At 41.3% G+C, this 12,276-nt stretch overlaps 2 protein-coding genes across 9 annotated transcripts in view; one reads left to right on the top strand and one right to left on the bottom strand.

Annotated features, from left to right (window-relative positions):
- The window catches only part of LOC114140983 (polymeric immunoglobulin receptor-like), a 64,851-nt gene that overhangs the window by 33,044 nt on the left and 19,531 nt on the right, over nucleotides 1–12,276 (bottom strand). The gene's annotated exons all lie outside the window — the stretch shown is intronic.
- On the top strand, nucleotides 1,582–7,746 carry LOC114140987 (uncharacterized). Of its 6 annotated transcripts, none has more exons than XR_003594735.1 (6): nucleotides 1,582–1,637; nucleotides 3,657–3,989; nucleotides 4,520–4,684; nucleotides 4,925–5,305; nucleotides 6,854–6,894; nucleotides 7,042–7,746. XR_003594735.1 is itself a non-coding variant. In XM_028011372.1 (6 exons), exons 1-6 carry the CDS (start codon nucleotides 1,604–1,606, stop codon nucleotides 7,117–7,119), a joined length of 759 nt encoding a protein of 252 aa, XP_027867173.1. In that variant the 5' UTR covers nucleotides 1,582–1,603; the 3' UTR covers nucleotides 7,120–7,746. The 6 variants fall into 6 exon arrangements, 2 of the variants coding, with proteins under 2 accessions (XP_027867173.1, XP_027867174.1); XR_003594734.1 differs by having other exon boundaries at nucleotides 7,107–7,746; XR_003594736.1 differs by having other exon boundaries at nucleotides 4,523–4,684; nucleotides 7,107–7,746.

Below are 12,276 nucleotides of genomic sequence, written 5' to 3' on the forward strand. Positions count from 1 at the left end.
AACTAAACCACACATTGAAAATGTATCGGAGTAAAAGTACGCAATTAAGTTCGGAAATATAGTGAAGTAAAAGTGAAAGTCATCAAAAATTTTCATACTCCAGGAAAGTATGAAGTACTCCAAAATATACTTAAGTAAAGTAGTGAAGTATTTTTACTTCGTTACTATACAACACTGTCGGAGACTGACTCCGAGGGGCTCAGAGTACCGTTTGGCGAAAACAGTCCAGCGTCGAAGTGCTGGCTGTCAGCGTCTTTTCACCTCCAGCTGATGATGAGAAGATCATCGTCAGGTGTGCAGAACTACAGGCACGCCTCCCCCTGGAAACCAGCCTCTGGCGCCATCTGGTGGACAGCCCGTGAACCACCAAGAGGATCCAAAAATAAAGAAAAACAGAACAAAAACCCCGGAACCGACAAAACCAGGTAAAAACCAGAGTCAGAATAATCCAGATGTTGTGGTTGAAGTTGTTTCATCTGACACAGAATGAGCTTCACTCAGAAAACCTCTAATATATTTGGATCAATTATTATTCATTACGGGCTGCACAGCGGCGCAGGTCCAGAAACCAGATCAGACATTTCCGTCCGCCATGGCGCCCTCTGCAGGCCATTCTGTATATGACAGGTCATTTCAAATCTAAGAAAATCTGTTAAATCTGATCACATCTGATGATCATGTTCCTCATCTTCATGCATATCAGATTAAATTTAAATGAGATCATTTCTTTCTGTTTGGATTTTATTGTTATAAATTCATGAACTTGTTTAGAGACATAAAAACATCTGATTGGATGTGGATTGACTAAGAAGAAATGTATAAAATAAAAGAAAGAACATGTTAAATGTGATCATTTGAGGGAGGGAGTGTTAAGTAAAACTGATTTAACTCAAATCCTCTGTGAGTAGAAGGATCTCCAGTAGCAGCCAGTCTTTGGTGGAGTATGAAAAGGCCTCTGACTGAAGCCTGTTTTGACCGTCATGACTTGCTAACATCTCGACATCCAGAAGCAGAGATGATATTCCTCAGCAACATGGAGACGCTGGAGTTTGGGATAACGATGAGACGGTTGAACTTCCTCCTCCTCTATCTGCATCCAGGAAGCCTCCATTTCAACTCCTCTGGAATTTGAGGTCAAAGGTCAGGTAATTTGAGCTTTAGAGATGCTAACCAGCTTCTCATAGTTGTAAAAACAATACCTTGTTACCATGGTTACACATCATAACTATGTGGGAGTAAAATAAAAGTAAGAATCCTTCCAGCTGCCCAGCATCCAGAACCAGAGGGAACCAAAGATTTAATCAACAAATGAACTGAAGCAACACAGGACCATGCTGCCACCACCAACTACCCACTTCTCATGTCACAAAGATCTGCTCTGTTTGTTCAAACCAGTTCTGCTCAACTTTCAATCAAATCAACAGAGAAAATGATTTTATTTTCTTCTTAAAGCAGCTGTGTGTGAATCCAGGCAGCGAGGGGTTAACAGATGCCAGGATTAATACAGACAGAAGAAAAGGGGAGGAGGGAAGTTTACGTCATGTTTAACCTTTGATTTAAAAAGCAACACATGAGAAAAGAAGCAGCAGGAAACCCATTCATCATGACTGTTGCTCTGATCTGCTTCTTTTTCCTCTGTGAGTACGTTTTCTTTTCCTTTCTGACAGAATCAGATAAAGATCACAGGAGCTTCAACTAAACCACTTTCAGTGATCCGTGTTCGAGCAGATCCTCGTTTCTTTCTGCTCTGCAGAGAGAAGGAGGAGCACAGAGCGCTTTTATCAGTTTATCAATCTGAAGATTTTAATTTGAGCTGGAACTGAACCAGCGATGAACGAAATTAATCTGCAGCTGAACTCAGAATAATGTTAGTTTTTGTTCTTTAATAAGAAGTCATAACTTCTCCTTTATGAAAGCACAAATTTCAAATAAATGTTACTTGAATCGTTTCCCAAAAAGATTAAATGAAATTCATCGTCTGAAAAAATGTTTTCAATGTTCTGATGGTCTTAAAACAACATGGGAGGATTTTAGTCGGAAAGATTTGGCCTAAATTTTAAATTTCATCCACAACAAAAATATGTAAATTAAGTCAAAATGCTGGAAGGCAAAGCAGAAACATTTATCATTAAATGCAAAAAGACCAAAATTAGATCAAAATCAAAGTTGAAACAGATTTTAAAATATTTAAAAAGCCGCTGAAGCAGAACAGAAAATCCTCCAGGATTTAAAGCCAAACAGAAAATAAGTCTGGAAGTTTTTCAATCGTCAGATAAAAAACGTTTTTAATCAGTGAATCGTTCCAGACAGAAATATCTATTCCATCCGACCGCGTTTCTATAATCAATAATTAACCTTCATGTTCACTTCGACTTCACGGCTCCAGCTCCAGTTTAACCATTAAAATATTTACCATTTTAAAACCAGTTTTCTGTATTATTTTAAAATTACGTTGTTTATTAAAAATTCATATTTTTAAGAGAAATGAGACACTCAACACTAAAAGTTCCTCTATAATGAACAAAGTGGAACAGTTGGTTCAAAATCACCAAAGAAAAGCTGCTCAGCCTGTAACAGGTCATCCTGACAAAATGTACAAAATAAAATGATTTATTTCTTCATAAATTAAAAGAAGGGAATAATAGATAAATGCGTCTTCACACATTTTTTAAACTTAATTTCTATTATTAAGTGTAACAGTTCATTTATACATCATTTCATTAAATATTATTTGCTACAGACTTTATGGCTTCTTTGATGTAAAAATACATTAAATATTATTTCTGTCTTCCGTCGTATGAAACCCCCAACAGAAACAAACGTTTTTTATTTCTGACTCTAACTCTGAAACTGATCAGAAATAAAAAATGCTGCAGAGAAATTAACGTTTTTACAACCTGAACGTCTCCGACACTCACTGCATAACTCCACCTTTACATGCAGGTCTGGATCTCCAGAACTGATCAGTTTGCCTGATTATCGCTGGACTTATTGGATCTGAAGGTTCTGCTGCTACCCGTCATAACTGCCGGTTATTAGTAATAAGGTTTTATGGCGACGATCGTTTTGATTTGGTCCAAAACGTTGAGAAAACAGATGAATGGAGACAACGTCCTGCCGCTCCGCACCATAAACATGTTTTATGTTTGTCATGTTTCATGTGATGCAGTTAATATGTTAATATGTTGAACAGTAAAGCTCAGAGTTATTCATACTCAGGCAGATTTTAGTCCAACTCAGAAGTTTGTTTCTGTTGTGAAAGGAGAAGCATCTCTCCACATCTAGAAAAATAATCATTAGTGTCGTGTTTTTTATTTGAAATGTATTAAATTTGTTGGAAACGATCTTCAGTATTCCCTTTAAAATCTTTTCATCGCAGCAGCTTTCTGCTCTTTTCCTCTGACGATGAGCTGCAAGGCTTTGAGGTGAAGCTGTTCTTGTCTTCGCCATAAAAAAACATGACAGATGTGAGTTTTAGTCGCTTCCATTTCTGATCGTGAAGAACTGAGCATCATTCTGGGTCCTTCTTGCTCTGTGTGGTTCAGGTTTCACTTCTTAAAGGAAACTTTGCTGCAGGTCGGAGAGAGTTCATGTGGGTAAATCTGGAGCAGATCTTGTGGTTTCTCTCAGCAGACACTGATCTCGTTTCTCTGCAGCTCTGCAGATCTCCAGCATTCCTGCTGCAGTGAATCAGTTCACTGGATCAGCAGGAGAAGATTTCTCAGGACATTGTGGCTCTTCTTTCTCTGGAACCAGGAAGATCTTCTGCAGGGAAAACTGTGGGAACGGAAATGTTCTGATAGAAACCACAGAGAACTCAGCTGAAAACGGACGATACAGCATTGAATATGTCAAAGTTCACGGGCCAAACATTTACAGCTTCTCTGTGAAGATCTCAGCCCTGACTGAGTCTGACTCGGGTCGGTACAGATGTGGTTTGGGCCAATCCTCAGAGTCCTACCAGGATTTCACTCTCACTGTTTCAGGAGGTGAGTTTCTGATTAACAAGTCTGATTAATTCAGCTCCATTTCCTTCAGCTCTCATCAGCGTCTTGCTCCTGCTATAGAAAATCCTCCCCGCAGCATGATTCTGCCGCCGCCGTGCTTCAGTGTGGGCGTGTTGTCCTCAGGGTGTCGGTGTTCTGCCACACATGAAGCTGTTCTCCTGTGAACAGAACCTCAGTGAACACCAGGTTCCTCCTGCATGAAACAGCTCACAGCTTCCACACTGAAACTTTGCGGTCGGCAGAAACTCTGAAACTTGCGGCGCACAAAAACATTCAGGTTTATAAAATCACATGTAAAAGTTTCACCATAAACTTTACAGTTTATAAACATAATAACGGATTTTATTCAGCAGGCGCCACAAGGCTGACATTAACAAAAACTTAACATTTTAAAAAGCAAAATAAAATGTAGGGAGTCAAAACTGAAGGGATGTGTTGATCAATTAAAATGAAAATGCTATTTAAAAAATCTAAATCCTCTAAATCTTCCATATGTCTCTGCCATCTATCAGTAGATAAGATGTCAACATCCTCCGTTTCAGTTTCAACTCCTTTAACCTCGACACCAACAGATTCATGGAGTCTCAGCTTCAGTTCAGGAAGTTTCACACCTTCAGTTTCCTCTGAAACCACCAATCAGTCGACTGTGAGCCACGAAGAGGAGGAAACGTCTGACGGTAAATCCAAACACTCACGTTTACTCTGATCTGGACTCTGTTTGTTCCCAACATGTTCTGCAGAGGGAGTCCAACAGAAAAGCAGCTAAACATTTATATTTTGGTTTTATTCTCCTAGCTGTGTCTCTTATTTTGAAATGTAAAAACTCTTCAGGGCCTCCTGACTGCTGTCTCTGTTTGTATCTGAAGAAATGTTTGCCTGAGCGATGAGACTGATGCTCTGTGTGAAACGTTGTGTAGAAACGTCTGCCTGGTTCCTGCTGGCGGTGGCTCTGACCGGGGCTGGCATCCTGTTATCTGCGGCTCTGCTGGTTCTCTGCAGACGGAGGTGTCACAGACTTCTGACAGGTAAACAACAGGAAACACATTCTGTGGTTCAGGGCCTACAAACCCAGAAGAACAGGGTGAGAGATCAGCAGGGGGAACCATGCTGCACTCAAGGCTCGTGGGAACCAGAGCTGCCATCTGCAGCCAGGCTGTGAAACATGGAGGTCAGCTGATTCCTGGACAGGAAGTGATGTCGATCGCCTCCCAGCGCTGCCTTCAGGGGAGTCTGGATGAGCGGGACCGCCTGGTGCAGGGGTCAGGCCCGCGCTGCCACCATGAGGCGCAGACATGAGGGTGGGTGTGTGAACGTTGTTCTGGGTTCATCACTTCCTGTGTGAAAGAAGTCAAAGGTCGCCGCCGCCCGCCGTCTTCGTGGGAAATTAAAAATAACACAAAATCTAATTTGTGTTCAGATAAAATCCATCTTTATCAACTCTGACCTGCTTCACTGTTCACCCAGACAGCATGATGCTGCCACCACCGTGCTTCACCATCAGGATGAGGTTCCTTCACTGAGGAATTTTATATGAATACATTTTAATATTTATCTTATAACTGCTAATATGATCAAGTTTATGGGGTTAAAAAAAATCAAACTTATCATAACATCAACATTAAGTTCTTGCAGAATAAAGACCAAAGTCTCACCATCCTCCACCTGTTTGTCACTTACAGCTTAAAGTGAAAAATAATGTTTTAATTTTATAACTGATGGAAAAGAACCTGAGCTCTGCATCAGCCAATCATCACTCTGCAGTCAGGTTTCATGAAGGCCGTTTAAAACCGCAGAGACCAGCAGTCTAAACAAGTAGCTGGTTGCCATGGAAACAGTACGGTTTCAGTATGCATCAGTTTTGTTAGCATTTGCTTCCTGGTTTCACTGCTTGGTGCTTAAAACAACCACAGAGGAAACATTCACACAGAGTAAGATCTCAGCAGGAACTCTGTGAAGACACATCAGTTTTAATAAAGAAACAAAAGAAGAAAAGAGGATTTATATGAAACAAACCCATTTTACAGATTGAAGAGTTATTCTCTGTAAAACGGACAGCGCTCTGCCAGCAGGAGGCGCTACATGTTGATGCCGTTTGGTAATTAATGCAGTTTTATGTAGATTCATCATCTCACCTGTTTCTAAATCCAGTCTGGTAAATTTTTGCCAACTGATTACTGCTGCATATTAAAAAAATTTGTTTGTTTATAAACTTGATCTAAACTTTATTGATGTATAAAGACTCAAGTGGTAAAAGCTACCAGCCCATGTTCCATTTTTAATGCAGAGTATTAAATACATACTGCAAGTAATTGGTGTGATAAGATATGAATTTTACTTTTTAGGCCACATTTTTCCACAATCCTCACCAGCAGGTGGCAGTAATGAGGCATTAAGCTATTTGCCAATCGCCATTAAACAACAAGAAGAAGAAAAACAATCACAGTCCATAGAAGACAGCGTCACACCTAGCAACGGGGTCATTCACACCTAGCAACGGGGTTGCCCATACCTAGCAACGGGTTCGACCACACCTAGCAACAGGGTCAACCACACCTAGCAACGGGTTCGACCACACCTGGCAACGGGGTCAATCACACCTAGCAACGGGGTCAACCTAAATGGGAAGTATGGAGTAATCAGTGAAGAGTCTCCTGACAGAGGTGTTTTTTTGTTTCCTTAATTTTAATGGGCTTTTCAAAATAAGAGCCTCTATCACTCTGGGTTGAATCCGTTTACTGATCAGGTGATTTGTGTCTTAATGGCTGGAATGAACGTAATCAAGTTTTTATCCATTATTTCAGTAAACTTTGATGTCTAACCTTTTTCTGTGATTTTAATTTGTCCAGGTGTGAAAACCACCAGAGGCTCAAACAGAAGAGACCAGAAGGTAAATGATCCAGTCTACAGACGTTTTCTCTTCTGGAAAACAAAAGATTTAGTAAAATGTTACTTGTTCTCTCAATCACTGTGTGTACAGAACAAATCTCTGGCTAAGAATGAAAGTTGGATTATTTTGCTTTTTTCCCCCATTTAGGACGATGATTGTGGAAATTCTTCATCTGGGGATTTGATTTACATGAATGCAAAACCTGTCTGCAGGAACAAGAAGTAGATGTGAGACTGAGGAGATGAGATGAGACCCGGATTTAAACCCAGATTCTGCTTCACGCTTTGAAGCTGCAACCCAATAAAACCTGGAAATGTGTCAAACTACCGGCAGAGGAAAATGAAGGAACGAACACAGAGAGTCAGTGAGAGGGAGGATTTGGCTCTGGAAGGATTTGGGGGAATTGCTTCCATCACTGTTGCTGCTGCTTCATTGGGACTATTTCTATTTGCTGTTTGTTGAACGTCTTGTTTTCTGTCAGTCGTCTTGCGGTTTTTGCTCCTGAGCAGCTACTGACGAGTCCTGACCGACACGGCAGAACAGCTTCAAGAGGTCATAGGAACATGTGGTGACGTCACGCAGTGGCAGATTACATGATCATCATAAAAGACATATTAACATTTAAGATGGCCGACTTTCTGTTTGTGATTTCTTATTTTTCCCTTTATCTTCTTTTTCATTATTTTCTGTTTAATATTTTTCCTTTTTGTTCCTTCTTTTCCTTGTTTTTCCTTTTTCTCACAGAAAATGGCCCTGGTGGGCCACCATGATTATTTATAGATTATGTGAAGATACACAACATATCAGAGGACACATGTTTATTGTTTAAACAATAAAGCACAGAAAAAACAAGAATTGGAGTATCTGTGTTAAAAAAACCTTTTATTACTACTATGTCAAAGAAACTGGTAGAGATGCGTTACCTGGCAACCGATGGGCGGAGGGTGATGTGGTAGTTTAGTTTTCTCAATGTGACGCTGTGAAGAAGACGAGACACGTTGAGCTTCCATTAGCATCCAACAGGAAGGTTTCTTCTTCTTCTGTGTAATGAACAAACACCATATGCAGTATTTCATATGTAATAAGTAGCTACGTGTTACTTAGCTAAAAAGGCTTTTAGCTAGCTAAGGGCTCAATAAAGGCTCGCTAAAAGTTGGATTTTAGCTAGAACAATGATTAAAAAACTCCTGCATGGCTTCTAACAGAGATGTTTAAAACATCACTGACACAGTAATGTTTTATTTCTTTCATTATGTGCAAAGTACAAGTTCCTGGCAGAAATTACGACAGAAACACAGGATGTGCGTTTCAACAATGAGCCATTTTAGCTAGCTAAAACGGCTTTTAGCTAGCTAAGGACTAAATAAAGGCTAGCTAAAAGCTAGGATTTCAAAATAAACTTATATAAATTTAGTTTTAGCTATTTTTACAAATAACATTTGTTGTTGCGCAACACCCCCCCCCTCCTTTCTGTCTCTACTCTCTCACTCTCGTACTTCCTCTTCTGAGAGGGGAGATGTGCTACCAGCTCTCCGTCTAACGGGTCCGTTGAGTTTCCTAAATCTGCTGGGATTTACCCTGTCCAGAACTGAAGTAAACTCTGTTTAAGCTGGTTTCGAGAAACGATTCGCCTGGTTATCTGACGGCCTACATCCAGGTGTCCCACCCTTCTTCCCCCTGTGAATTAGCCAGACTGAGCAGCCTACAGCCAACTAGTTTCACAGAGCACACCTGTTAACGGTCGCTCGTTCTCTATTTTACAACGTGCATTTGTTATTGAACCAGGTAGGTTTTAGTGACTCGGGCGAGTCCCAAGGATGAGGTTTTAAATATGGGCTACCAGCAACCTAAAAACATTTTCCACTTCTTCCTCTCCAGAATCAAACATCACAGCTATTTTACAACCATCAAAGAACTTTAAGGTGACTCATTAACTGAATGTCCACAACATCTTTTAGATTTTCTTTATGCTAAATATTTTATTAGTAAGGCATTTTTGCAAGGGTCAGTACAGCTTAATTCAGTAGCAGAAATAATCAAATAAGTAAAATCAGTCATCTAGTCTATCTTTCCCTACTGCTGACACTGAGAACTAAAAAAGGAACCTTAGAGAGAGACGGACGGAGTTTGGCGCCTCGAACCCCAGACCTGGCTTGATGATGAAGAAGGTGTTGCAACAGGAGGAAGATGTTGATCGATGAAGGCCAGGATCTCCGCAGGTCTGATGAGCCTCCTCTCCGCATGGATGCTGAGGTCACACAGGACTTGGTGCTGGCAGGAAAAAAGGCACCAGTTCTTCTTCCTTGTCTTTGTCTTCATCTTTGTCTTTGGGGTCAGAACCCAGCCGATGAGAGAAGTGCGATTCGAAGCCACAGATTGTGGGCCAGACGGGTTGGTCTCCATGTGCAGGACAGTCTCCGGCTCCGTGGCCCCGGCTCTTCTTCAGCTGCAGAGTTCTTTGTCCATCTCGATCTTGGCTCGAAGCTGCCCGGAGGATCCAACGAACGGTTCCTCTTTTGCACCCACCTTATATAGGGTTTATCTGTCTGCTTAGACAGATGATCTCATATCCGTCACTGTCTTAAGAGACATCATGTCATGATGTCTGTGCCAGTGTCTCAGGGCTGCTCAACCTCCTGTTTCCATATAAGGTGCTGATCATCTCTGCTCTCCTGTTAGTTCCCCTGTTTCCCTTCCTGTCACCTTTCACCTACCATCTACCTCCAACATATCAGTGATGTTTAATTGCAGTTTTACAACCTTTTACACCATTTCAAGTTCAATGTCAAAATCACATTTATATCACATTTATTTTCTTTAGCTTCTCTGATTTAGCATTCATTTATAATTTTATAACTATAACTTATTAATTATATTTATTATAATCTTAATGTGAGTTATTACAGATGTTTTTCTGAAAAGAAACCAAGAATAATACATGATTCTAATTATTTACTACTAAAGTTACAGTTACTTGTTTTTCTTGTAAGTGTTCTCACAAATGTAAGTGTAAGTATTATTACAATTAAACCAATATTAATATAAGTATTTTACTTTGAATCTTATCCAATTACTAATAATGTTTAGATTTCATTCTTTAAAACTTTCATGCTTTAAAATAGTCTCAACTATTTTTATAAATCTGCAGGCTGGAAACTTCCTCTTTTTCCAGGAAACCTGCTTTTCCTGTTTCATGAATCTCTCTGACTGACTATGATTTCTTATGATTAGATAGAAAAAAGTAGAATTAAAGCAAAGTTTGCATGAGACAAAAACAACACACACAACTAGATTTATTTTATTGACACTTAAGTCTAATGTTGGGCCTTGATGTCACTTGAGTGATTCATTTTAAAGATAACTTTATTATTACTGTTAAACTAAAATCTCCAGCATGGGGAAGTGGGATGAGCTCGGATTTTCTTGACACCCCCTCCACGAGGTCAGACCTTTCACATGCTGGGAGTCCATCACCCTCCTGCAGTTCGCCGTCCTCATCCACTAGAAAGAGAAGAGGTTCGTCTGGGATGTGAAGATGCAGATTCTTCATCCTCAGTTTTCACAGAGGGCTCAGTGTAGTCATCAAAACTCCACTTCTCTTGACACCTCCTCTTTGGAGTTTTGATTTCCCCCATGAGGTGATGAATGTCGAAGAAAACTTGGATCGCTCTGATTCTTCTACAGGAACCTTCGCTGGATGAACTGTCGGTTCTTCAGGATGTGGAATGGTTCTTTAGGGAAGATGGGCTGAGACAGAAGGCCTCAAAAAAAAAAATCAAATTCTGGCTGTTCAGCAGAGCAAAGCAAAAAGCATAAGCATCATGACGCTTTATCCGTAATCATGATCCTTTTCCATTTTAATCCATCAGGTTGTGACAGGAGTTCTTCTTTAGCATAATCCAATTTCTTCACGGCCCTCCCAGTCCAAAGCCTTGAAGTTTTTCTTTGAACGGCAACCTTCCTGTAATAGTGGCCAGTCTAATATAGGATGGCATGGTGCTTGATTCTCTGGCCATCTTCTTGTAATGTTCTGGTTCGCTGTAGCTAAGAACTGGCTTGAGCACTGCTTCCTCATGGACCCCTTTCTTCATCAGTAGTACTGTGTTGAAGTTCAGTACTTACTTTACAAAATCTTGGGCGTTGAATCTCAGCTTGATCCCCGTAGTTGCAGGCCGATCTTGAGCTTTAATCCAAACTCTCTGCCCTGTTTTCAGTGACACTTCAAGCTGCAACTTCCCTTTTCCTTCTCTAAGCAAAAAGGAGAAGTGTCTTCGCCTCCCTGCTTTCTGTGACGTGAACGGAGTTCCTCTGCAGGGGAAGACCTGCTCTTCTAGCAGTTGTCACTGTGTCCATCAGCACCAAGAGGTACGTCTCACCTCTCTTTCCTGTTATCCCATTGGTTCTGCTACATCCATGCAGACTGAACCCCATGGGACTGTGCTCTTGATGAACAAACCTTCCATCCGCTGCCCTGGGTGCCCTGGGTAGCTGTGCAGAAAGCTGATGCAGTTCTGTTGAGGTCTCCTCATTTTCCAAACGATCTGGACGGCCGGCTTCCTCCGGTTTCTTCCCCAGATTTTCCTCCTCGAAGTGATCATCCATCACTCCGTCTCTCTGTCGGTTCGAGTTGTCTATCCCCCAAAGCCTCTCTTTAGCCTTCGAGCAGGGATGGGTCTAGACTATGTTGGCTACTAGCTTCACTGTCTGGATCCGGTCATTTATCCTCAGTAGAAGCTTTCCCTCACCTGTATGCCATACAGTTACTGCAAGGGTTGTGACTGACGGCCTTATCAGTCACCATTAACTCTATTCCCTAAGAGTTAACAAACCAAGTGAGCTATTCAGATCCTCACATCTGTTTTCACTGACTTGGCACATAGGGCCCTCCTACTCCGTTGGACTGGGCCCCACGTTGGGCGCCACTTGTTGTTGCGCAACACCCCCCCCCTCCTTTCTGTCTCTACTCTCTCACTCTCGTACTTCCTCTTCTGAGAGGGGAGATGTGCTACCAGCTCTCCGTCTAACGGGTCCGTTGAGTTTCCTAAATCTGCTGGGATTTACCCTGTCCAGAACTGAAGTAAACTCTGTTTAAGCTGGTTTCGAGAAACGATTCGCCTGGTTATCTGACGGCCTACATCCAGGTGTCCCACCCTTCTTCCCCCTGTGAATTAGCCAGACTGAGCAGCCTACAGCCAACTAGTTTCACAGAGCACACCTGTTAACGGTCGCTCGTTCTCTATTTTACAACTTGCATTTGTTATTGAACCAGGTAGGTTTTAGTGACTCGGTCGAGTCCCAAGGATGAGGTTTTAAATATGGGCTACCAGCAACCTAAAAACATTTTCCACTTCTTCCTCTCCAGAATCAAACATCACAGCTATT

This window comes from Xiphophorus couchianus, chromosome 24 (assembly GCF_001444195.1).
Source record: "Xiphophorus couchianus chromosome 24, X_couchianus-1.0, whole genome shotgun sequence".
NCBI lineage: Eukaryota > Metazoa > Chordata > Actinopteri > Cyprinodontiformes > Poeciliidae > Xiphophorus > Xiphophorus couchianus.